This window comes from Scardinius erythrophthalmus (genome assembly GCF_964197995.2).
Source record: "Scardinius erythrophthalmus genome assembly, chromosome: 11".
In the NCBI taxonomy this organism is placed as follows: domain Eukaryota; kingdom Metazoa; phylum Chordata; class Actinopteri; order Cypriniformes; family Leuciscidae; genus Scardinius; species Scardinius erythrophthalmus.
Window position 1 is genome coordinate 4,409,115 of NC_138231.1, and position 27,030 is coordinate 4,436,144.

The following is a 27,030-nucleotide window of genomic DNA, read 5'->3' on the forward strand; positions in this document are numbered from 1 at the left end:
ATCATGAGAAATGGCCCGTCTGCCTCTGGAAATATATCACAGATTATGGCCCAGGGTGATTCTGCTGAAATACAGCCTTGTTCTTGCTTATAAATCTTTATTTCTGTGAGTAAGTAGTCATTTTATCCAAAGAAACTGCACAATTATTACAGTGACAATCCACCATTTATGGCATTGCTCAAATTTATGGCATTTGCTAAATCAAAAATTGCAGCAAACTTCCACTTTGGTCGTGAGCTTTATCCACTCAGAAATAAAGTGGTATGCTAAGTAATAAAGTATATTAAAGTTATTTTTTTTGTTTGGCCTGCAGAATTGGGTTCACCGAGAGACTTGATAACCAGTGATGTGACCGACTCCAGCTTCATGGCGTCATGGACGGCCGCTCCGGGAAGAGTGAGGCAGTATCGTGTTCGCTGGAGGTCTCTGTTCTCCGGGGAGTCTGGGGAGAAAATGGTGCCTGGAGATGTGACCAGCACACTGTTGGAGAGCCTCTCCCCTGAAACACGCTACCAGGTGTCTGTGTTCGCATCGTATGACAGCGGGAGCGGAGAACCACTTGTGGGAGAGGAGACCACTGATGGTATGTTTTAAATGTTATTTTAGTTATTGTAGTAATCCCATATTTGGCAGTATTTCAGTAAATAAGTAGGTCAGCATAATTAATCTTTATAAATTACAATTTAAATTGCAATTTGGCTCAGAGAGATTATCAAATTTCAAAAGGCTGCAATTAATTAAGCTCGGCACTGTGTTCAATTTCCCAAAAAATTTCAGCATCATCAAGTTTTCAGCGTTTTACCAGATTTGTAACAAGAAGCGTTTTTAAACTAGTTGTCAATGAAACAGAGACTTAAATGTTTACCTCCAGTTTCCACAAAAATAAAAACTAGAGGGTTTAACATTTAACAGTGAAGAATTTATGAAATACTAGCATTGTAACATTATTTTTCCCTTTAAAGTACTTTAAATTTTAATAGTAAAGTACTTCTGTCTTAATGTTTTATAATTAGAATTTATAATAATATTGATAACAATAAAAATGTTAACTCTAATTATAAATTTGTCAGGTAGAGTAAGGGAGCGAGGGCTCAATTGCGAGAAAAAGGTCTTTTATTCAATATATCACAAAATAAAACAAAACACAAACAAAAACTACCCCAAGGGGGAAAACAAGACAGACTTAGACTTGGACTTGGACTAGGACTTGAACTTCGACTTGGACTTGGACTTGGACTTGGACTTGACTTGACTTGACTGAAGCACACAGCAGGGAAACACACAGTGTACGACGACGAACCAGCACAGAACTGCAAACACAAGGAGAATAAATAGGGAGAGCAAACAAAGCAGGTAACGAGGGAGGACAGGTGGGGAAAATGAATCAATAATCAGGTAACAAGGTGGGCAGGGTTAGACAATCGACAGGAGAGCACATGGCACAAGGAAACACATGACAAGCCATGTGCTCACAACAAACAGGACTAGAACACAAAACGAGACATGAACACGCAGCTAGTGAAAACTCATAAGCCACGTGTTCACACAAAACATAACATGAAAGCACACAGCCAGTGAAAAACTAGCTGTGTGCTACACAGCACAAGACAAGAAAAAACACGCAGACAGAAGAGCGCGCGGCTCGAGCGAACTCGAAACCGCGCGCGCTCACGTGACAAGACAGAGCGCACGAGAACGAGCGAAAGCTCATTCCGTGCGCTCACAAAAGAAAACAAACACGCGGAGCATTGATGTCCGAATCCCGACACAGAACCGAAACCTAACTAGACAGACATGTCGGGATCCAAACACCATGCCCCGCACATATAACAAGGCACATAGACAAGTGAGTGCACGGCCCGAGCGCGCTCGGAACCGCACACTCACACAGAGACGAGACAAAACAGGGAGTGTCAGAGCTCTGTCACAAAACCAAGAAATTAACTAGACCGAAGTGACAGAACCCTGACAAAATTAAGAAGTATGTTGACGTTGAGGTTCTTCAGATAAACATATTGCTTCAAGAGTACATACTGTACTTAAAAAGTGTGTTTAATCATTTCATAGTCACTTAAAAAGATTCTCAAATGACTGTAAAACTCTTTTTGGAAGATTTAATATTGTTAATAGAACCCAATTATACAATTTGAGATGACTGACTCCTTGAAGGATGCTGGCTGGAGGTTAGGTTGGGTTGGGTTAGATTAGGGTTATGGTTATCTTTAGATCTAGCGAACATCTTCTAAGAAAGAAAAATGGTTCCTAGGGTAATACAGACCTGACAGGACACGCACTCCTGCGCCTCGGGCTCAATCATTTAAAGTGCATCAATCGACAACCTTTTACTGCAGTCTGTGGTACTCAGTTTGACCGAAGGAAAGCAATGGAAAAGGAAAGAAACCTTTGAATCTTAGCTAGTCGCAAAAATTATTGAAAGTTAGCGTGACTTCTTAAAGTTGTGGTTTTGCGCTTGGCACCAAATCTTGGCGAGTACAATGAGTTTTGAGTTTCTTTGCAGTAGTCACTTGCCTCCGGGTGGAAAAAGTGAGCTGATCGCAGCACGGGTGCAGTGAACATCACCACTGCGGGAGAGAGCAGATTTAAAGGGTTGCATGTGTGCAGGGCAGCCCATAATATGTCGACTGGGACGCTGGCTGAAGCGTGGATGCGTTTTCTCTCCCCAACTCAAATCGTACAAACTTGTGGAAACTTAACACCAGTGTGGGGATTGAAAAAGTATTGGAAATTGCTTTGCTTTCTTTTGCCTCGCTTGTGGTTTCACGTTTACCTCAAACCATCTCTGCTTGTCTGTTTTTATTTAATTTGTCCGTTTTTGATTCATCCAGGCCGTTGGGGGAAAGTCTAGTAGAATCTCAGTCAAATGTTCTTGTCTGTTTTGTCTGTTTTGTCTCTTTGTAGCATCTGCATCTGCCAAGGCTTTAGTGGTGTTTGATGAAACCGAACGAAGCATGCGTGTGACATGGAAAGCCGCTCCAGGCCCAGTGGTCAGCTACAAACTCACTTACGTCTCTCAGGTCAGCGGTAAAGAGATGACGATGAAGATCCCAGCCAACGTCACCACCACCATGCTGAGAAAACTGCAGCCCCTGACCACCTACCTCATCACCGTGCATCCCATTTACAAACGAGGAGAAGGAAAAGCAAGGCAAGGAGTAGGAACCACACGTACGTTGGCCAGCAATTCAAAGCCCATGAGTCACAGATCTGTACACAGGCACACATCACCACTTACACTGGAGAAAAAAATATGTTATTCCTCAGTACAGTACAGTTTTCCAGTACAAGTATCTAAAAGTTCTTAAATCAAGATACATTTACTTGAGAAGTAAAATGACTGAAGTTCAAGTTTAAAACAAGAATAATATCTGCCAATAGTGTCAGAAAAATCAACTTAATTCTAAAGGAAAACAAGATATTTTGCCTTGTTTTAACCAAAAGCTCACTTCATTCATATAGACTTAATATCATTTTGCTTCTCATGTAAATGTGTCTTGATTTAACAATGGTTATTTGTACTAGAAAGACAGAAACTCTGAGGAAGAACTTTTTTTCCCCCAGTGTAGGGTTATGAATTGGAACAAAGGCCCTAAACTGTGTTAAGTGACACTTTACATTTGAATGATTCTTTCAAATTGTTCTGCATTGTGGTCAAACAAGATTTTCACCTCATGAACGATAAAACAGACAAAAAACACACAGGGCCCTATTTTAACGATCTGAAACGGAAATATTAAACGCAAAACGCAAGTAACTTTGTGGGCGGATCTCGGCGCAAATCTAAAATGTGTTGGTCTGAAGTAGCTTCATTACTCATAGGTGTGGTTTGGGCGTAACGTGAAATAAACCAATCAGAGCGTCATCTCACATTGCCTTTAAAAGCAGGCGTGCTTGTTCCATGGCGGATTGCTATTATAACGGCGGATTTGCCAGACGCGCGCCAGGAGCGGTTCACAGCCGAGGAGACCGACGTTCTCGTCAGGGCCGTAAAACACAGAGAAGTGACATTGTATGGGGATGGAGAAACCCACCCAAATTAGCTTCGGTTAAACAGGCGTATAATAATTTGGGCAAATGTGTAAGCTAGATTTATGCCTATTTTTTCACATCTTCATGGACACCACAATGATTTCCCTCGTGTGGTAATATTTTTCCTTGTAATTATGTATGGTTTGCAAAAATGTGAACTGCTGCGTCTGTGTAGATGAGAGAAGCAAAGTGTATGTGTGTTGTGCACACGCTACATTATGGCCAAACATGCGCCCTTAAAATAGCATCTGAATAACGCGCCACTGACTTTAGACTAGGTTTTTCCTGGTCTGTGGCGGAATTGTTTTCTGAAACTGCAAAATAGCACCAGGGAACATTTGCGGCGGAACAAGCCTCCTCTCTTCGCTGAACCGCCCCCGGGAGCGCAATTTCATTCCCTAATTTACCGACGTGTGTTTGCCGAGGGAAAAGTCTGCTGTGCGTCGGGTGCAAAATAGGAATGATACATGCGTCGGTGTACAAAGTCAATTGCACTGGGTGCAAGATAGGGCCCATAGACTTACATTGAAAGAGGTACCATATCAATAGACCAGAATATCACAATATTTGGACTTTTGGCTTGGTCCAGTAATCAACCACCCAAGCAACTGCATAGCGGAAGTGTTAAAATACCACTAAACACCTAAGCAACTGCATAGCAGTTTCCTGACAACCACCCAGAGCACCTTAGCGTCATTCAAGTCACATACTATTTACTTAGAAAACATACAAATCTAGTTGCATAGAATTTGACCGTATGAAATACAAAGTAAAGTATGCCCATAGTGATTGCAGTGTTTTTGCAGTATTTTGTAGCTGGATTGTGTTAGCATGTGCTGATATCGCCGCCTTCTCTTCATCCTACAGTGTCACCATATAAAGCCCCAAGAAACCTACAGACCTCTGAACCCACCAAAACCAGTTTCCGTGTGTCCTGGGACCCTGCTCCCGGTGATGTACGAGGGTACAAAGTCACTTTCCATCCCAGCGGAAATGATATTGATCTAGGAGAACTTCTTGTTGGACCATACGACAACACGGTGGTTTTAGAGGAACTCAGGTAATGTTTAGCATCAACTTTAGATGCTTTTCTCAATGCAATGATGCTAATCATTTTGATTAGCATCATTGCTAATCATCTTCATCTAATCAAACTTCTTGTTTTAAGATGGCACATATGGTTTCAGTTTTGTTCTTCTTTCACAGAGCTGGAACTAAATACTCCGTGGCTGTTTTTGGCATGTTTGATGGAGGTCAAAGTATGCCGTTGGCCGGGGAGGAAAAGACCACCCTTTCCGATGCACCTATCGAAGATGATAAACCTGACTTCCCCGGTATAATCTCAGCACATCATTCTAAGACGTCGTGTTTATAGTATGTTCTTAGCATGTACTTTCTGTTGAAGTGCTTAGGTTAGGCCTCAAGAACTACAAAGAACCCCAGGAAGAATGATTGCAATACAGCATCATATGAATCAAGATGAGCCATTAAAGCAGAATCGAGTCAATGAGGTTAGATTTATTAGTACAGTACAAATATTATAAATAATATAAACAATGTTATAGTAAATAAGATGATAAATATAAAATGCAAATATGTAGCAAATATAAAAAAAAAAATTAACATTAAGGGTAATAAAATATGTTAATAATATATTAATAAAATACATTATTATTATTATATAAAACAAAAATATAAATAATAATAAAATAAATTATTGAATATTATAATATTATTATAAATAGATTCATATTATTATTTTCTAAGAATACTGTATCTCACAATCCACCTTCACCTTCCCTTTCTAATGTACAAATTATTGATTCATTATTTTAAATGTACTGACACAAAATCGGGTAAAAAAAAAAAAAAAAAAAAATTATTTCTGTTATGATGACATGCCAACAAATGTTCTCATGCAACTTCTAGATTCTTTAAGAAGTGTCTTTTTTAATGCTAGATTTAAAATAAATGAATGGGATTGTTCCGATGAACAAAAGTGTACAAATAGAGACACGAGAGACGAATTTTCATGGCGAGATCAAGCGTATGGTTTGAAGTTGTGGGCTCAAAGCCTTTGGCAGCAACAGTGTCTTGAGTTTGATTCTGGCAGCTATTGGCCGGCAGTTTAAAGACTTGAGAGTAGTCATAACGTGAAAGACTTTCCAGTGGTGAAGTTGTGCAGCAGTGAGGACTTAAGCAGCAGATGCAGGGAGAATGATGGGAGTGTGCTGCAGGAGTTTAGTGGTGAAACGAACACGGTAAAGGTCACGTGAGGGCAGTGTCACATCAAACTAGCCCAAACCAGTGGTCTGGTCAAGAAGGATGTCAGCAAGGTTCAACATATAATCAAAATGAACCCTGTTTATGTTTTTAATACTTGTTACATTATAACATGATTAATCAGGAAATTAAACATTCCAAAGGAAAAAAAAAATTCTAGAATAGTTCATCAAAATGATTCAACTGACCTCATCTAGGTCATACAGAATATCGGGTGGTGTTAACCTATAGCCTAATATCTGTTAGTCTTTATTTTAGGATGCTGTTGTTGGCATGTACGAGAGTTTGTCCGAATGTGTGTCTCTCTCCCATTTTTTTGCACTGTGACACGAGTTCATGGAAAAAAATGCTCTGTTTTCAGTTAGGCACTACTTTCATTGAGGAGAGAGAGAAGTTTAGGAAAGTTTATGTTTCTTTGCTCTCCATCGCTGTCTGCCAGCTTTTTTTCAGACTAAACTATTTTTAAATTAATATTTTATATGTAATTTTTAAGCCAGTTTATTTTTTATTTTATTTTATGAATTTTATTTTATTTATTTAATAAAAAAGGTTGAAACCTCCTGGACCAGTTGGAAACCATGTAAAACTAAGTACAATCAGCTGGTGCCTCATTTTTTTATATATCTTTATTTTATGAGCATATGTGTGTAAATAATCAATTTCACAAGATATTTTTCACTTGCAGACCATGTGTGATGGTGTCCAGTGAGATCACCAGTGCTCTAGCCTCAGTTTTGGGGCTCTTTTCACCCTCAATAGGTATCTGGAGCTCCACACGTTCTCCTGAGGTGGAATGTGCAAAAGAGATGAAGCTCGTATTTCATGCATCACAAAGGGCTACTTCTTTTCTCTGTAGAACAGAAGCAATGTCAATGCCAGGAAAAATTCCCTCCAGGGCCATGTGCCAAAGGGGATTTGGATACAATGCAAGACTGAAGATTCAAATTGAATGGAAAGAGTCTGTAGCTCCAAGAAATTACAGAGAAATAAAAGTCTTATCTAAAATTGTGATGTTTTGAAGTTATTGCGGTGTAAATGTGACTTTTTATTTGCTGTGAGCATGTGTACACGTCTCTTTCCCGTTTCTCATCACTCTCTTGTTGAACTCTGCCTGCCATCAGCGATTATACAATCACATCTAAGCTCCTCTTGGCGTTTCTCACTGTATAACTCTGGTGTGTTTAACTCACAGATGCTCAGTGTAAAACCACAGCCAAGGCTGATATCGTCCTGCTGGTTGATGGATCCTGGAGTATCGGCCGTTTGAACTTCAAAACCATCCGGGCTTTTATTGGTCGCATGGTGGGCGTCTTTGACATCGGCCCTGACAGGGTTCAAATCGGCAAGTCTACCCTGCTTCTGTTTACTTCATGTTTTTAGATATGTTGAAGGTATATTCCTGCATCTGGACTCCAGATGTGAGCTTTATGCAGAGCTCCTTATTGAGTTATTAACAGGAACCTTTACTCTTGCATTCATAATGGTGTGTGCTTCTCTCACAGGTTTGGCTCAGTACAGCGGGGATCCCAAAACTGAGTGGCATTTGAACGCTCACGCAACCCGTCAGTCGCTGCAGGATGCTGTGGCCAACCTACCCTACAAAGGCGGAAATACAATGACGGGTACCGAGCTCTTACATAAGTGCTTTATCTGCTCTTATTTCTTTATCTAAATCCCTGAAAACAACATTTAAAGGTGTTGTGTGTCATTGATGCACCTCTAGTGGCAATTGCAAAAAAAGGATAGTCTGCTATCTGTAAAAATCGCACGAATTTTGTCCTATATGGGAATTCATTTTTAAAAGATAACTTATAATAAACATTTAAAGACAGACCTACTCTGAGCTGTGGTTTTGCTGTTTAAAACTGTATGGTTTTGTTGAAGCCATCAGTCTACTTTTTTTTTTACATTAAAATATATATGCATATTTTGCATAAAATTTAAAATACGTTGCTTCTTTTAATGCCACAATTACACACTTCACCTTTAAATCAGTTTCAGAAGTGTTTTGCACATAGAATGTAGACAGATAAGAAATGCATGAATCCACAACAGCCATTTCTCATAGAGAAATGCAATATAGCTAATAAAATAAGGTGACATGTTACGAAACCAACATGCAACTTAATGTGTTTCCAAAGGTATGGCCTTGAACTACATCCTCCAGAACAACTTCAAGGCAAATGTGGGTCTGAGACCCGATTCTCGTAAGATTGGTGTCCTTGTTACCGACGGAAAATCTCAGGACGAGATTATAGTGAATTCTCAGAAACTGCGTGACTCTGGCATTGAGCTCTATGCCGTGGGTAAGTTCTTCTCTTCTTGACATTGCTGACATGCTATCTATTCAGTCACAATGGACTATAACAGTTTGCATGCCAGTGATAGACACTCAATCCAGAGCTCTCCTGTGTCCAAACATCTCACAGCTTTTGATTTGGCAAGACTACAGCTTGATCAAGGTCTCTTTGACGCAGCTAAAGTAATTGAGATCTTTCAATTATGATCTCCTCTTGGCTTCTAGGTGTGAAGAATGCAGATGAAAATGAGTTGCGATCCATTGCGTCCGACCCTGATGATATTCACATGTACAATGTCAACGACTTCTCCTTCCTGTTGGACATTGTGGACGACCTCACTGTTAACCTCTGTAACAGTGTTAAAGGCCCAGGTACAGTCAGTCACATACTTGACTAGTGTTTGTTTTGACTGAAAAACAACCTGTGAATCTAAACAAATCGATCCTGGTTCTGTTCTGCAGACTAGAAATAAAAAAAACAAGATCTCCCAAAGCTCCCAAAGTTTGGCTCGGCTAAAACTGCTTGAAGTTGTGCCATCCATTTTTGATTTGCACTCTTGTTTTCCCAGACGGTTCTTTTTTTTTTTTTTTTTTTTTTTACTAATAATCTTGCTGAAAAGAATGAGACGGAAAACCGTAGGTTGCACTCCGATCCTCCTTGGGGGATAGCAGTGATTTACAGAACCATGAAACTTGTGATATATAACCCATTTAAACTTTTGCAAGAAGCTAATAGGCCTGAGGAAGATTTATAGTCTAAGTGTAAACCTGTTTGAGAGCTGCTTGACACCACGGCTCACATTTTTCCATTGCTTTCAATGAACCAGGCGGTGGCCCAGGGACACCCACTGACCTTGAGACTTCCGAGGTCACGCACTACTCTTTCCGTGCGACCTGGATGCCGCCTGACGAGCCAGTGGAGAAGTTTCGCATCGAGTACGTCCCTGCGGCTGGAGGAAATACTGAAGTGGTGAGCATTAAAAACACATATATTGTGTTCAAGTGGACAAATGCATTCATGGTAGATACTTCACAGACTTTAAACTTCTGAAAGTTATTGCACTTTCTTTTATTAGCCTACATTCTCTTGCATCTTGTGCAAAACTTGATACTGTTGAGTGAGCTGCCTTATAACGCAACCTCCTAACCATCACTGAACTTCAAAAACCTCTTATTTGAAACACTCTAAATAGGCAGCAACACAAAAAGACATTAGCATGTTGCTAAGTTAAAGGGATAGGTCATAGAAATGTTTTAATTCTGTCATTATTTAATCACCCTCATGTTGTTCCAAACCTGTATGAGTTTCTTTTTTCTGTTGAACACAAAATAAGATATTTTGAAGAATGTCGGTAACCAGAGTTGACGGTAGCCACTGACTTCCATAGTATTTATTTAATTCCAACTATGGAAGTCTATGATAACCGTCAACCGGATGATTGCTAACATCCTTCAAAATATCTTCTCTTATGTTCAACAGAAGAAAGAAATTGATACAGGTTTGGAACAAACATGAGGTTAGTAAATGATGACAGATTTACATTTTTTGGGTGAACTATACCTTTAATGTCACAACACTATTAAGAATAAAAATATACACAACTATTTAAATACATTTTTAAAATTAGTTTTATGTTTTAACTATGCTTTTCAATCGATTCTATACTAAGCTTGTTGAAATAAATTCTGTGATTTAATTTTCACAACGCTGCCTTCAAAATTTGCCCAAACAACATGTCTTTGAGGTTAGTCTAATTTTCCTACTCACATTTTTGAGCATCTTTTGCATTGGGAGTATATCTATGATTCTGTCTAGGTAAGACTGACTTATGGAACAGAATTTATATGTGCCTATCATTTATTTATTATGGTGCCCATTGCGTGCTTGCTATAAAAGTCAAGTTTGATGAAGAGCAACATTCACATTTAATTTCCATATCTCTACATACCTCTTGTGTAACCTTAAAGACTTTAATAAAACAGGACAACTTTCATATAACATTAATTCAAAGCTATGCATCATGTCATATTTTATTTTACCATGTACACTGTGTGCATTTGGGATGATCTATATGGCTTAAAAGTATCATGTATCATTATGGGCTGAACTAGATCCCATAAATCTCACAACATGCCCTGCGTGTTCGCGTGCTGAATTTTGACCTCTAAGAACCTGAACTAAAGAGAGATGATTTCAGATGGCCACATACCTCCCCGTTCCACCCCTCCATCTTGTGTAATACCCCTCTCAGCAGAAGATCACCTCTCCCTGATGATGTTTTTCAGATGTTCGCTGATGGTGAAGAAAACACAATTGTCCTGCTCAACTTGACCCCCATGACCGAGTATGTTATCAATGTCTATGGAGTGATTGGTGAGGAGAGCAGCGAGCCTTTGAGAGGAACCGAAACCACATGTAAGTTGAGCAGATCAAAACCTCTCCTTTTGTTTATGTGAATCACACTAATTCTCCTACTGTTCAATCTCAATGTCTGATAAAACTCACTACATAAACCATATCTTTATCTCAACCACTGGAAACAGCTGTTTCCCTGCATACTGCTGCTATTTCCACAACCTTGGCTACAAAAGGCAACTACTTTCCAGTGGAAAATTGCACCTAGCAACCACCCAGAATACCATAGCAACACCCTAGCATCATGATTTGCATGAGCAAAACACCACTCACATTTTCTTATGTAAATCTTGTAAGTAAGTCCAGTTCTATTTATAACTGGAATTTCCCACTTTTTCCACCAATTTTTGAAAGGCCGGTCTCGTCACAATGCCTTATCCACAAAAATACATGCAAAAGTTTGGCCCAAACAAAAGATCCTTTAAGTTAAAGAACATTCGATGTGTTGGGAGCACACTAATGATGCCTGTACATGTGTCTACAGTAGGTAGGCAGCTCAGTATTGTTTGGAGCAGAGCCATTATGAAACCTCAAAGAAATACTGCAGCTCCTATATAACACAATTATAATGCTGGTTTCCACATCACAAATATAAAGCAGCTGTGAAATCTGTGAAGTGGCACCTTGTCAACAGCTTAGTTTTGGTCTTATAGATGGACAAAGTAAACTTGAATGATTTTTAAACAGATTTAAAGTAAGCAGAACATTTTAATTGGCTATTCTCGCTTTATAGTTTGCTTAAGTCTTTTTAAACATTTCTCACTATAATGTTTATGATCAACATTATGAGACCTTATCCCATCGTAAAGAGAGGCTTATCGTTTTGTCATGAGCCACTTGGATGCAATAATCTGCCTTGGTCATTGTGGCTTTAGCTTTATGGTCATTTAATGTGACCGAAACATGAATGTTAATGAGAAATCACAACTTTTTATTGTTCTTTTTCATTCTTATAAAGCTGTTTTGAATGTGCTTCAAAGATAGATTAGATCATTTGAATCTCTTTTCGCAGTGCCCCTACCTGCTGTTACCAGCATGACCGTGTACGACGAGGCCCGGACGTCCATGCGGGTCAGATGGGAGTTAGTTGGCGGGGCCAGCGGGTACTTGCTGAACTACAACACCATAAACGCCAGTGTGCCCTCTGGAAAATTGGAGGTGAGCGCCTGTCACACTGACGCCTTCCAGAACAATCTCCAGACGATCTCTCAAAATTTCCACCTCTGCTTTATTAGACCTCAAGGCAGAGTAAACCCACTTCTGCCAGCGGCCCCTTTAGCATAGCCAGATGGTCAAAGCAAGGAGACACATTGCTGTTCAGTTCTATAGCAAATATAAATCACAAATGAGATCAATGTGAAACCATTTTAATTGCATATTCTGGCACAAAGTTTTATTGTAGTGTTATTTATATAGAATTATAGTATTTATTAAAATGTTGAATTAGCTTTTATTTTTAGATTTTCACTTTTGATATAAGTTTTAGTAATATTGTTATGTGCTTTTGTTGTTTTTGTTATTTAAAAAATATATATTTCTAATTAGCTAAAAATTATTTTGATTTCAGTTTTAGTAACTTTAGTACTTCAACTTAAATTTGTTTTATTTCCGTTAGTTGCTAAGGCTACATTTCTAGTTTTCTAATTTTTCTAACTACAGTAATTTTCTAACACTTTTTTCCTAATATATTTTTATTTATTTTTATTTTTCAATTAACAAAAACAAGTTTCAATACTTTAATTTTCATTTTAATAAAAAATATTAACTAACATTAAATTTAGTTGACATAAAGGATTTTCAGTTTTATCAATCGGAAAAAGACTCCAAGTCTTTTCCAAGTAATCTCCAAGTTACAAAGATACAGAAGTCTGCTATCAATTTTAACTCGATCATTTCGCATCAAAGTCCTTTGTGGCCAAATCATTTAATCGGCTATCCACATTCATTTTATAGCTATATACTCTTATTGAATGTCAACTTATATTTATTTCAGACATCTGAGACAAAGTTGATAATTAAATGAGGCTTAGTTGAAAACTCCATTTAGTCTCCTGAGCAATAAAGTCATCCTCTATGGGGTCTACAAAATTCAGACTCGCCCAAAACACAAGCTTTTGGCATAAATTGGAGATAATGCTGCCTGTTCTGGATATATCTCCTCCCTGAAGTCATGTACATAGTAGTACATAAAATAGTTTGGAAAAGTCACAACCATCATCCCAGGAGATCCGGCTGATCTGATTTAGTCTGGAGGAGACATACCTTAACCGGGAGTGTGTTTATGCCAGGTGTTCCTCATAACAAGTCTTGTCTCGCTGGGCCGTTGCTTCGCTAATGTCCATTCTCTTAACATCCCTCTCTCCTGCAGATGCGAGTTGGTGCAGATGTGAACGATGTCCAGTTATTGCAGCTGCTTCCGAACACGGCGTACTCTATCTCCCTGTTCGCTCTACACGGAGAGTCGGCCAGCGAAGCCCTTATCGACAGAGGAGTCACTCGTACGTCTCTCCTCGGATGGTTTCAATCTGTTATTGTCAGTATTTATGGTATGTTTTTATTAATAACAACTTATATTAATATGTCTGTCTTCTAGTGCCTCTGCCTCCATCGGGTGAGTTGAGAATCTCAGAAGTGACTCACAGCTCCATGCGTCTAATCTGGGATGCAGCTCCTGGAAACGTCAGGAAGTACATCATCACCTACAAGCGAGAGGATGGAGAGCTGAAAGAGGTGATCAAAATATGTAATTCACACAGCATTTAAGTTTAGTGATTGGTAATGCAAAATTCCACATATCAAAAATGTCCCATGCATCGTTTCATTTTTAGAACCATTTCCAATAAAAATAAATAAAAAGAAGCCAGTTCTGAAAAACAATGATGTTTGATTTCAACTAATGGAAGGTAGGACTAAACTAATTAATGGAATTGTAATTGTAGTTACATTTCCTATCCGTAATCATTTATAATCCTTGCATCCAGCTTAAAAGAAGAGATTTTAATTGCAGTTTTATGGACTGTCTTGTTCTATGATTGACAGGCTTAAGTTGGGAAATAGACCTGAGCTATGCAGGGAATGTGAGATAGATGAAGAGAATATTTATCTTTTTGGTCAGAGTTTATTGTGGAAGAGGGTCTTCCATAGAAAGAGTTCATTAGCTAGGACTTTGAAAGCCTTTTATATTAATCTCTCTGAGGTATTCACAAACTGATCCTAGTCATATGGTAGGACAAAATCTAGGGGTTTACGTTGAGGACACCACTTCTGGTAATTGGCTCCCCGCTTGCTCTCCTGTCTCTCTGTAATGATGCCTTTATGGATATTTCCAAAGTACTGCTGTTTTTACCAAAAGGAGTCTTTTATCTTTGAAGATCTACTGAGATGAACCAGTGGAACTATGTGAGGAGATCCAAAAGGTCATGTCCAAGCAAACTTGTTGATAGGATACAGACTGTCTTGTTTATCTCTTCTTGGACGTTCTCTGGAATGAGGTTAAGATGACCTGTTTCACTAAGATGAACTCTGGATCCATCTTTGGATCCATACAAGGCAAAACATCACTATCGCTATTTATCATACTTGGAGGGTTTGAGTATGACGTGGATGATTCGTTGTTAGTTTACAAAATGACTTATGATTTTTGCCTGGTGTGCAACCAAAGTAGAGAGGGATCAGAGTCATGTCCCAAGATCTGTTTGCATCAACGCCAGGCTTTGCCTAAGCACCTAACAAAAGCCTAGTGTGAAGTCAGTGAGTTCATCAACAATGATTCAGGACAAATGCTATATAATGCAATTTAATGGAAAAAATGTGAGTTGCGGTAGTGAGTTTGAAAGTGTACTTAAAAAAAAAAAGAGTAAGTTCTGGTTAAAAAAACACCCAGTTTTCACTCTGTTGCACCAACGCAGATTTCAGTCCATGTGTAACGAATGGAACCGAAGCGAGTTGGTCTGTCAAAAGCATCTGTTATTTCTATTCCCTTGACATGTGTTAATGGTAACACTGACGTTGGTGTTTGACAGGTTGAGGTCAACGGTGACATCACCACCCTGGTTCTCACCAGCCTCCGCTCTCAGACGGAGTACGATGTTGCTGTCACTCCCGTGTACGACGAGGGTCCAGGAAATCCCATGCTTGGCAGTGCAATAACTGGTGAGCTTATAATCTTCACTGATTCTCCAAGATGACTCGTTTGACGGATGATGTTGGTTTGGCATCTTACTTCACGGCTGCCGGATTTTGTTTGTTACATTGGTGTTGAACTATGTGACTTACTGGCTACAAGATCTGCTATTTCAGCAGGTCTTTCATGCTCCCCGTCTAGATAATGACTACCATGTGTGACGCCACCCTTACCCAAGCCATGTGAATGTGTTCGTGGCTTTATTTTATCAGTCCCATGGGTGATATCCTTCATCAGTCTCAGCTGATCTGCAAGTCTGTAGTTTTCTTGCTGACACACAACCCGCTTCCCTTTACACAGGAACACGTTCGCTTGTCAGATCTGATGGTTCACAGTCCAAGTGTTTGCACCTGTTTCTATGTCACATACTTTTCTCTGTTGACATACAGATGTGGTTCCTGCACCCAAGAACTTGAGGTTTTCTGAAGTGGGACAGACTTCTTTCAAGGCCACATGGGAGCATGGAGCTCCAGACGTCGCTCTGTACCGCATCGGTTGGACCAAGAAGGGCGAGAACAACTTCAAATATGTACGTTTGCCAGCTTGTTATTTGTATCAACATTTATATTTATTCAAAATAAAATAAAAATTCTCAGTATGAAGAACTGATTTTAATAATCTAGAGAACATTTTTCACTGTTAAGAAACTTTTGTGGAAAGAAAAGTGTACCTTTGATCTAAAGCAACATCATTTCAGTTTTATTACAAATTTAATGAACTCTCTCAAATAGCATGCAAGGCTCACTAGAATTGATCTTTTATAGGAAATCCTGAGTCGTGAGGAGACGAGCCAAGTTCTGACAGAATTAGACCCAGACACGATGTATGACGTGACTGTCACAGCCATCTACCCCGATGAGTCGGAGAGCGAGGATCTGATGGGGAGCCAACGCACATGTGAGACTAACGCACAACCACACGTGTAGAACACTGACTCTTGTGTACTGGGACAAAAATAGGCACACACAAAAAGAACTGCCTAAATAGCAGTTTTTGTATAAAGGAATTCATTTAGATTAGTCTGTTCAGAGGTGTTTACTTGTGTACAACCTCCTGCTTTATTCGTCTCAACAAATGTATGTTTTGGGGGTGAGGGAGGTGGCTTCCCGCTGTGTAGAAATTGTGCTCCGGGCTCCCAAATGCCTCTTGGCCTTCTGAACTGTACCCGCCCCCCCCCCCCCCCCCCCCCCTAAGAGACGCCCCCCTGTTATATTAATGTGTCAAATACACTACCGTTCAAACGTTTGGGGTCAGTAAGGTTATTTCCTTCTTTAAAAAAAATTAATACTATAAAAAGCAAGGATATTAAAGACATTTATAATGTTACAAAATATTTCTGTTTCAAATAAATGCTGTTCATTCCTTCAAAGAATCCTAAAAAAAGTATCACTGTCTCCACAAAAATATTAAGCAGCAGCAAATCATCATATTAGAATGATTTCTGAAGGATCATGTGACACTGAAGACTGGAGTAATGATGCTGAAAATATAAATTACATTTGACAATATATTCAAATAGAAAACAATCATTTTAAATTGTAATAATATTTCACAAAATTACTGTTTTATTGTATTTTGATCAAATAAAAGCAGTCTTGGTGAGCATAAGATACCTCTTTATAAAATATTTGAAAGGTTTTACTGACCCCAAACGTTTGAACAGTACTGTACATTTTAGAAACATTAACAAACCTTGTATTCACTTGAATTTAGACTATTGTATAATAACCATATTTGACCCATGTCCCATTTGTCACATGTCTCAAGACTCAGAGCCAGCACATTAACAGATGTTGACGTTACAATAAAATAACATGTTGTTTATCTTTTTCTAGTGTCAAAGCTCATTACACCCGGTATGTTGTTTCCAATTAGAGGAAATGTTATTGTGAATGTAAATGCTAATGAGGATGATGAACCTTTTAATGAAAAAGGAAAATGACAAACTGCATGTGCATTTTTGTGTTTCATCAGAAACTCATTCACCATCATTTGTCCATCATCATTCATCATTGCCATTTTATCACTATCATTTTTTCATCATTGTCATCTGTCATCAGTCATAAACGCGCATGCACAACTTGCCCGACTGCATCGTTTTTGTTGCAAATGATCATTTCTCCATCCCAAACATCCATGCACCTCCTCCATCCGCTTTTCAGGATTGACTCATGATGGTCAAGTAACCAGCATAATGAGAAGGGTTGGGAATCAATAACAATAAGAATCAGAATAAGGTTTCTATTTTTTTTAACAAAACAAAAATAATAGAATTGAAGGATTTTCATGATCTTTGGTTCTATACATGATAGGTTTAATGAAGCAGTTAAAAATCGACTTGAGTTATCAGTTTGAATCAATTTAATGATTCTCCATATTTGTCAGAGTGGTTGTTGAGTGACTAGGTTGGTTGACTTGTTCTTCATAAGATATGTTTAGTTAAAAACAAAAATTTGGTGTTTTTTTTATTTATTTTTTGCAATAACCTATAAATAATGTGCTTTAAAATAAAAGAAACATTAGAATATATTGCACTGTTTTTGTTTATTTTACAATTCGGAACAGTCTTTCGATTGTGCCTCCTCAAAAACCCTAAAAGAATAAGTGCAATCAGAACCAGAATCGTTAAATTTCTCATGATTCCCATCCCTAATAGTTTTATCTACTGTTTCAAAAGACAGTTTTTGCTCATTGATCTTTTTGTCTGCTCCCAGTGCCCACTGGACCACCACAAAACCTCCAGGTCTTCAACGCCACCACTACAACACTAACAGTGAAATGGGACCACGCGCCAGGCCCCGTCCAGAACTACAAAGTCACCTACCAGCCCGTTGCGGGAGGAAAACTGCTGTCTGTAAGTTCAGCTGTCCCCTTTCAACCTCCATTGAGATGTTTTGAAGCAGGGCATAGGCCAGAATCCATTTGATGAAGTTCAAGGCCTTGTGTTAATCATTATAGCAAGCTGCCCACTGAAAGCCAAATAGGAACGTCGTGACAGAAAGTCATTACCAACAGACTGATCTGATGCAAACCATCACGACATGTCTGTTATGTGGCCCTCAGTTACCATCAAGATACAAAACAGTTACTGTTATATAGTTAATGCCAAGGCGCTTGAGATGATCAGTCTAGAGAACATGTATTGTTTCTTTGGCTAACAATATGAAAACTGAACAATGGCGCTTTCACAAGTTTATTTATTAATGCAGCATGCTGGTCACAACAAAAACTGGTATAAAAACTTTTAAGGCATGCCATTTGTTCATGCTAGTGCTTAATATTTTATTCCACTGCAAATATAAAATCTTTAAAATCATCAAATTGTAATATCAGCTGCTGAAGACACCTTGTCCATGTGAGCTATTGCTTAATGCACTTACATATTACATTTATGCATTTAACAAATGATTTTATCCAAAGCAACTTGCAAAAGAGGAACAAAAGCGTTTTTTTTTTAAAGAGCCAACAATATTCGCAATGTACAATGCCAGGTTTATTAGACAACTACATTAGGAAGCAAGCTAGAGAAATGAAGAGAGTGTTTTTTTGAGTGTGTGTGTGTGAAAGGAAGTTAACTAGCTATTTTAGGGTACTTTTTACGATTTTTCCCCCATTAATTAGTAGGAAATTCTTGACATTATGGAGGCAAAATGGGGCATTTCTTTTGTGTTGCACCACATTCAAAATATTTTCTCATTGAACACCAAGTCAAGTCTTTCTATTGACATCTTTTTCAACAGGTTCAAGTTGGTGGAAAAAAGAACAGTGTCATTCTTCAGAAGCTGACCCATGACACCCCTTATTCCATTACCGTGGCTGCCGTCTATCGCACTGGAGAAAGTAAAGATATTTCCGGCCAAGGAAAAACAAGTAAGTGGCTCCAAGAGAATCCTTTCAATGTCCTGAAGTATTTTATGACTCCATCCGTGGAGCAAAAACAATGATAAACTCATTTAGGGAGGATGCATTCCATAAAGCATCTTGGTTTTCACTCACATCTGGAGTGTTATGCAATGAAAATTAGATGGCATTATGTAATGCTGTGTGTGGTGTTCCTGTAGAACCCTTAGGAGGAGTGAGAAACCTGCAGGTTTTGAACCCCACCATGACCACGCTGAACGTTCGCTGGGAGCCAGCGGAAGGAAAAGTGAAGGAGTATAAGGTCGTCTACGCACCTGCAGCTGGTGGTGCCGAAAGCATGGTAGGACTGGTAGGACTTCTAGAATCAACTAAAAAATAAACTCATCAAATTTGATGTTTAGATTAATCATAAATATTGATTCGCAGATCTCGAGGGGAAGTGATTTGCAATGTTTCTTTGACTTATACTGTGTGTGCTATTATGGAAACAGGAGCAGGTATCAGGAACCACTACCACCACAGTTCTGAGAGGCCTTCAGGCGGACACACTTTACACTGTGACCTTAATTCCTGTTTACGCAGAGGGAGATGGCCAGAGAATGTCTGAGAATGGAAAAACAAGTGAGTTTCTCTTTGAAACATCAGTGTCTTACTATCGATATCTTGCTTTCACTGATTAAGAATAAAAAAAAGCTGACTAAACGGCTCCCTCAGATATTTCTGTCCGTAGAAAGTATTATAAGCTTATGTTCAACTATACAGCTAACAAAGGTTCTTATGTGCAACTATACAGCCAACAAACTACCAAGAAGTAGTTCTTTTTTAACCTCAACGTGCTGCAAATAGACTTTATTTTTAGGAGTGAGCATGCATATTGCACCATTTTGTGATTTATAATTGTTTTGAGGACATGACAGAAAATCCAGTTTGGAAGTGCAATCTGGATTATGCTTTATATTCCTGATGCCAAAACAGTAAAATGGAAATCTTCTTTGCAGGGGCTCTGGGTGGTGTGAAGAACCTGAGGGTCACCAACCCAACCATGACCTCTTTGAACGTCAAATGGGACCCCGCAGACGGGGCCGTGCGCCAGTACAAGATCTTCTTCGTTCCTGCAGCTGGAGGAACTGAGGCAATGGTGGGGCTCTGTCTCTCACAGCTATTATCAGATTAAAGAAAAGTTATTTATTTATACAACAAACTCTACCATGACGTGTACTTAAAATTGTGCATTATAAATGTATTTTAGCAGTACATTTTCCATTTAATTATTATGAAAATGTCTCAATGCAACAACATTTGAAATTTCCATATAAAAAAAATATATTTTTTGCTACAAACACTACCATGATGTATACTTAAAATTCTAACATTACAAATGTGTTTTTAGAAGTTCACTGAAGTCCATTTTCCCTTGTTGTAAATAGGAACAAATACCTGGAGCCCAAACAACCATAGTCCTACGAAACCTGCAACCTGATACTCCATACACTATATCCGTGGTTCCAGTGTATCCCGCTACAGAGGGCAGACGCCAGTCTGAGAACGGAAAGACATGTGTGTATCAACTTTGTAGCTTATTTATCTATGGACAAACATGATATCTCTGTTACAAAACTTAATGAGCACTACTACAATTTTTTCTGTTTCAAAGCATATTTTACTAATTATTGTCTATCTCACTCTAGTACCTCTTGGAGGTGTTCGAAATCTCCGTCTCATTGATCCCACGTTCACAACACTCACTGCCACATGGGAAGCTGCTGATGGGAATGTGCAGGGCTACAAAGTGCTATACGTGCCCACTAACGGAGGAACTGAGCTCATGGTAGGAATAACTTATAATAATGTTTCTACAGTGTTGATGTCATAAGTGGAAATCTCTCTAAAATCTTATGACATGGCTTGCAGACAGACGTATATAGACATTATCATCCCTTAAGGAACAAGGATGAGAGAGTAGTGCAATGTAACTTTAATGGAAGTCTCATTATGTTAAAAAAACAGCTGTGAAAGTTTACAACTGGGAGCACCAATGTTTAGATGGAGCTGGAGTAAACTGTGAAACGGATTTGTTTGGCAAGCTACAAAGAGAGTGTTCAGTTTTCTTTTAGTTTAGAAGTTTAATTTTCTATATCTGTTTAGATGGATAGACTTTGTGCAACCGATTGTCATGAAAACAAACTAAGGTTCCTTAGTTGGAATTGGTTTGAAGAAGTTGATATAGTGCACTGAGCTCTAGTTTTTATATTCTTTCAGGAACAAGTGTCTGAGAGCACCACAACATTAGTGTTGAGTAAACTCATGCCAAACACAATGTACACCGTGACTGTTTTGCCAGTGTATGCTGAAGGAGATGGACCTCAACTCTCAGAGAAGGAAAAGACTAGTAAGTGACTCCAAAATGACATCAGTCATGCTAAGAATGCATTCATCATATCTGAAGAATGCATGCAAACAATCAATGTCAATGGTGAGTCAACTCCGTTGTTGTCTCCTTAGAACCTTTGGGCAGCGTGAGGAACCTGCAGGTTACAGATCCAACTATCAGCACCTTGAACGTACGCTGGGAGCCCGCAGAAGGCAGTGTGCGGGAATACATTGTCATTTACGTTCCTGCCGGTAGCCAAGATCAAGAAGTGGTGAGAGTGATTTCCATGGATGTTTCAGAAATAGCAAAGGAAAACAAAAAAGAGCATTTAACTCTGTATTTTCACACTGATACACTCTTTATGTTTAACTACATTTTGGTCATTGTGCTTTAGTTTTGAGAAGAAAAAAAAAATCTCCTTGTAAACTTGTTATATATATCCATTCTTGTAAATGATTGCTCTTTATACAAACGACACCTGTAAAGCATTTTCAAGCCCTACAATCAATACTGATGTATCCATTCAAGAGTTGCTAACAGGTCTGCTGCAAAACTTGAACAGTATTTTGTTTTTTGATTCCTTTAATTTTGCTTGGGCAGGATCAAGTGTCTGGAACGACCACCTCAACTGTTCTGAAGAACTTGGAGCCTGACACGACCTACACAGTGACTCTGGTGCCAGTATATCATGAAATGGAGGGCAAACCTCTTTCAGAAAATGGAAAAACAAGTGAGTTCATGGTGAAGAATATAGTGTCGTGCATCTTTGGATAATCTTGGCCTCCAAATTGAAATGTTTTTAAAAAGTTGCCAGCCACCGCCAGCGTTTTTGATCATTTTTTTTTTCCAGTTTCCAAGTTTCATGGCCCCCAGAATATTTAGTTGTATGAATATCTGAACATGCTATATACCAAAAGAAAGAACAGACCCTCTGCTTTAAAAAACAATCAAACGGTTTTATTCTAGCTTCATGCATTCTTTTTTTTTATCGCCACTTGAAAATGGGTACCTTTCATAAAAAAAAAAAAATGTAAACAAAAAGCTGAAAAAAAATCACGTTTTTGTTAAAGACTACATCTGGTGACTACATCTGGATTAGATTCAGAATGATGATCAAAACATAGATGGAGTAGATTTGTAGACTTCAACAAATGGCTGGTAGGGACTACAAGACATTCCTCCAGGGTTAGTGACATCACTAACACTAAAATTTACATAAACCCCGCCCCCGGAACACGATTTATAGATTATCATGACAGAATATGCTAATCAATGACTAGAAGATAACTACACATCAGCTACATAAATTCACCAACTAACCATTCAGAAGTACCCTGTTGCATTCTACATGTTGTCAGTTCTTCTTGAGTCTCTCTATCTTTCTGACTTCGTTTTGAAAATAAAAGGCTAAAAGTTTTTGAAATTTTCAGTGCATGTCTGTGTGAGGTAAAAGGACACAAGCTCTTGAAGCTCCGCCCTCTGTGCCGGGAGCAGCAGCTCATATGCATTTAAAGGAACAGACACAAAATGAGCCGTTTTTGCTCACCCTTAAAAGTGACAACTTTAACATGCTGTATAAAAATATCTGTGGGGTATTTTGAGCTAAAACTTCACATACACACTCTGGGGACATCAAAGACTTATTTTACATCTTGTGAAAAGGGCATTATTGTGATTGCGTTATTTTACATATGCATATGAATACATATGAGATTGCTTTTTCTGCATCCCTTCACATGTGTTTTGATCAGTAGATTCAGTACTCTTTCCAGAAGATGTGTCATAGCGCCCCCTAGCGTATTACAGTGAATGTATGGAAACACTGAAAATTCTGTGATTTGCGGGAAAGCGTTTTCTCACAAATAACAGAAAATTTCGTGTTTGGTGGGGAAAGAGTTAAAATGAGGTATTGAAGTTCATGTATTCCTGCTTTTCAGGACCACTGGGTGGAGTTCGCAACCTTCAAGTTACCGATCCCACCAGCAACACCCTAAACGTGCGATGGGAGCATGCTGCAGGAAACCCTCGAAATTACAAGGTTTTCTATGTCCCGCAGCCTGGAGACGCTGAGAAGATGGTAGGATGAGATTGATTAACTTCTAATGGTTTATATAAAGGACCTTCCACATTATAAAACCAAATCTCTTGTGTTTTGTGATCAGGAACTAGTTTCCGGTGGCACGACAAGCACCGTCCTGCGTAATCTCGATGCTAACACGCTGTACAAGGTCACATTGTTGCCCATGTATGAAAATGACGTGGAAGGAAAGCGTCAGTCAGAAAATGGAAAGACAAGTGAGTCCAGATGTTCGTAACTTGCAATTTTGTGATCTATCTCTATAAGGGATCCCGGAATATTCTCTTGTGAGGGTTCATCGTGTCTGTTTTATTAACGCAGAACCTTTGGGAAGTGTGAAGAACCTCCAGGTGACAGACCCAACTGTAAACTCTTTGAGAGTGCGATGGGACCCAGCAGATGGAGATGTTCGTCAGTACAATCTCATCTACGTGCCTGTTGCCGGAGGTGCTTCAAACACGGTAATGACCTAAATCCCGATTTGTCTCACGTTTGTCAGTTTGGTTAGTTGGTTGCTAACTAGTGTGTGCCTGCACTGATGTACTCTTCAGGCTCAAGTGTCAGGAGTATCCACCAATACTGTTCTGAGAAACCTGCAGCCAAACACGGAGTACAGGGTCACCGTAGTACCAGTATATCCAGATGCCGAAGGAAAGAAACAGTCTGAGAATGGGAAAACAAGTGTGTACCTGTAATGTAAACTTTGAATTATACTCTGTGTTAGCATGCAGCATACTTCATTTAAACTCTCACAATTCCCAGAGCCTCTGGGTGGAGTGAAAAACCTGCAGGTCACTGATCCCACAACCAGCTCATTGAAGGTGCGCTGGGAGCCCGCTGAGGGTAACGTCCGGCAGTATCGAATCTTCTACGTTCCGGCATCTGGTGGAGCAGAGGACATGGTAAAAGATGCTAACCTCTATTGTCTTCTGGACATGATGCTAACTGATCTTCTATAACTTTCCTCTTAAATTTTACACATCAAAAGGAGCAAGTTTCTGGAGGCACCACCAACACCGTCCTAAGAAACCTTCTGTCAGACACGGTCTATACCGTGACTGTGGTTCCTGTTTATCCAGAGGGAGAGGGTCTCCGGCAGTCCGAGAAAGGAAAAACACGTAAGTTGTACTTGTGAATTACAGAGCCACGCATCGCTATTGCTATCGCTTAAAAATCGTGAGGTACACAGGTGTTCAAATCGAGTGGCTTGTTGAGTAGAGCTGTGCTATGACTTTTCTGAATATTCAGACTTAGGATGTTCATCAGGCAGAAAATAAAAGAGCGGGACCCAATTCATATTTTTTGACTTGGACCAAACAACCCATCAGGACTGAGTTTACTGTTGGGGATTTGCCGCATCCAGTATAGACAGCATCACTGAATATAATAGGTTGTATTTGGCTTCGTCACGTCACGCCACTCGAGTCTGGTGTAGACACGTGTTAGCAATGCCTTTGTAACCACTCAAAACACCATAGCAACTGGATTTTATATAGATCACCACTCATTGCATGTTGGTATAAATGCTAAATATCGACTGTATGTTAGCCCACTACAAAAAAAACTACAGGTTTAGGGCACTTGAGGTTTTGCATACATAACAATAAGTTGCACTAAAAAAAAACAGGATCCTTTGAACTCATGTTGGATAGTTTTTTACTGATTTCTGTAGGATTTTTTTCACATCTGCTTTGGTTTAAAAAGCGTAAAAAGCTGTCTTAGCATCAACCCTAAATGCCCCCCACCACCCGCCTTTCCTTTTTGCTACTTTCTCACCATAAAACCCGTCTGCATCCCTGTCGAATGCCTCGCTCAGCATTAATTCCTGAACTTTACTGAGCTTCCTCCTGTTTAAACGTCTCTGTGAGCTGTTCCTCTGCTGTTCTGTAAATTCCTTGTACTCACTCTGCTGTTTTGTGGTTTCTCTTTCAACACACAGTTCCAAGAGTCCCACCCCGAAATATCCAGGTCTACAACCCATCTCCCAACACTCTTAACGTGCGCTGGGAACCCGCCTCGGGTCAGGTGCAGCAGTACAGGGTCGCCTACGCCCCACTGAGTGGGATCCGGCCTCTTGAGTCTGTGAGTGATGCACAAACATGCATACACAGCATTAACTAATATGAATTTAAGGTACATTTCAATGCTAAACTTAAGTTATATATTTAACGTATTGTACATTAAATATATGTGCATTTCATGGAAACCAAATCATTGCTAGTATCATGCTACGCCACTTCAGCTACAGGAACACTGAATATGAAATGTATGTTGAAGGCTTTATATTTTTCAGCACTTTACAACAGTTTTGGATGCAGCTCATCCAATCGGAATGCAACCGATTGATAGTTAATCTGCCATCACCCTTTTTAAAAAGTCACTAAAAAACTGTAGCTAACTACATTGAAACTGTAAAACGGGGCAAGACATTTCAAACAATTATCAGATTATATAATAAAAAAAAACATTGAGGACCTCACTTAACTCAAACACGTAAATTTACACAGAATGCAGCTAATAAAACCCCAAACAAAGACAATGAATTGAAAACATAATGATAAACAGCAGTATTTAACTAAATATTTATTAAACTACAGCAAGAAAATTGGCTTTTGTGAACCCTACTGGGGGATGACTCATGAATCTGCGAATCTATTTATTTGAACAAGTTCATTGCTACAACAAACCGTCCGAGTAGATTCACTGAAATTAATCAGACTTTCTAATACTACAGAGAAAGAGAGAGGGAGGAATATTTTAGGGTAAGGACTCGGAGTTTATTGCCTCAGCTTGCTCTGCAATAATGTTTTATTTTTTAATTCCAAGATCCATCACTACTTAATGAACATAGTAGCTCATTATAGAAGAACAAAGAACCTAGTCTTTTGTTATTGCTACTGTCACAGTTACAGATTTAAGTTAGTTCATTAAAGTTATTCCCCAGCTCAGGATGTTTAGCACCTTCCCTTTTGCTTTTAGGCGTCATTTACAGGGTTTTTCATAGATAGATGTTCTTGAGGGGTCTCACAGGCTCACAAGTCCCCCTTCTGCATTGCTATAAACACAAGTTGGAACACACACACACACACACACAAATACATATCCTGCTTGCTGACCCATATTTGTCAAGCCCATCAGTTTAAGACAGAACTGATTCTGTCATGAGCGTTGGTGTATGGAAAGAATGCAGCTGCCATCAGTGATGTGAAGCCTAAAAATGCGAAACAATTGAGCAGATGGGGTGATAATCCTGCATGTTGTTGACAGGTAGCCGACAGGGTTTCCCCGTCTCCCAAATCCAGTCTCTCTTCAGCTCCAGCTGATTACGCTGATCTGACAGTATTTATGTAACATTTAACCCCATGAGCACATCTGTTTGTATTACATATCTGTTTGGAAATGTTATCTAGCTACACTAGTCTAAACAGGGATTTAACAGTGACGTCATTATGTATATTCGCTTCGCCAGATTCGCAACTTCTGCAGCAGGTTG

General features: G+C 39.1%; 1 protein-coding gene across 5 annotated transcripts in view; it reads left to right on the forward strand.

The window, feature by feature from the left end:
* Positions 1 to 27,030, forward strand: part of col12a1b (collagen, type XII, alpha 1b) — a 74,131-nt gene that overhangs the window by 15,863 nt on the left and 31,238 nt on the right. For 2 of the 5 annotated variants that reach the window (XM_081379127.1, XM_081379123.1), the window contains exons 13-46: positions 314 to 583; positions 2,920 to 3,186; positions 4,915 to 5,107; positions 5,254 to 5,381; positions 7,523 to 7,672; positions 7,833 to 7,952; positions 8,472 to 8,636; positions 8,855 to 9,001; positions 9,457 to 9,599; positions 10,916 to 11,045; positions 12,058 to 12,203; positions 13,414 to 13,543; positions 13,639 to 13,775; positions 15,068 to 15,197; positions 15,618 to 15,757; positions 15,993 to 16,125; positions 17,064 to 17,084; positions 17,943 to 18,082; positions 18,969 to 19,098; positions 19,290 to 19,438; positions 19,581 to 19,710; positions 20,088 to 20,227; positions 20,517 to 20,646; positions 20,778 to 20,917; positions 21,349 to 21,478; positions 21,592 to 21,731; positions 22,061 to 22,190; positions 23,398 to 23,537; positions 23,623 to 23,755; positions 23,859 to 23,998; positions 24,089 to 24,218; positions 24,300 to 24,439; positions 24,526 to 24,655; positions 25,477 to 25,619. In XM_081379127.1, the coding sequence (XP_081235253.1) occupies positions 314 to 583; positions 2,920 to 3,186; positions 4,915 to 5,107; positions 5,254 to 5,381; positions 7,523 to 7,672; positions 7,833 to 7,952; positions 8,472 to 8,636; positions 8,855 to 9,001; positions 9,457 to 9,599; positions 10,916 to 11,045; positions 12,058 to 12,203; positions 13,414 to 13,543; positions 13,639 to 13,775; positions 15,068 to 15,197; positions 15,618 to 15,757; positions 15,993 to 16,125; positions 17,064 to 17,084; positions 17,943 to 18,082; positions 18,969 to 19,098; positions 19,290 to 19,438; positions 19,581 to 19,710; positions 20,088 to 20,227; positions 20,517 to 20,646; positions 20,778 to 20,917; positions 21,349 to 21,478; positions 21,592 to 21,731; positions 22,061 to 22,190; positions 23,398 to 23,537; positions 23,623 to 23,755; positions 23,859 to 23,998; positions 24,089 to 24,218; positions 24,300 to 24,439; positions 24,526 to 24,655; positions 25,477 to 25,619 (4,865 nt within the window). The remainder of the gene's footprint in view (positions 1 to 313; positions 584 to 2,919; positions 3,187 to 4,914; positions 5,108 to 5,253; positions 5,382 to 7,522; positions 7,673 to 7,832; positions 7,953 to 8,471; positions 8,637 to 8,854; positions 9,002 to 9,456; positions 9,600 to 10,915; positions 11,046 to 12,057; positions 12,204 to 13,413; positions 13,544 to 13,638; positions 13,776 to 15,067; positions 15,198 to 15,617; positions 15,758 to 15,992; positions 16,126 to 17,063; positions 17,085 to 17,942; positions 18,083 to 18,968; positions 19,099 to 19,289; positions 19,439 to 19,580; positions 19,711 to 20,087; positions 20,228 to 20,516; positions 20,647 to 20,777; positions 20,918 to 21,348; positions 21,479 to 21,591; positions 21,732 to 22,060; positions 22,191 to 23,397; positions 23,538 to 23,622; positions 23,756 to 23,858; positions 23,999 to 24,088; positions 24,219 to 24,299; positions 24,440 to 24,525; positions 24,656 to 25,476; positions 25,620 to 27,030) is intronic. The other 3 variants (XM_081379124.1, XM_081379125.1, XM_081379126.1) reach the window with 3 other exon arrangements.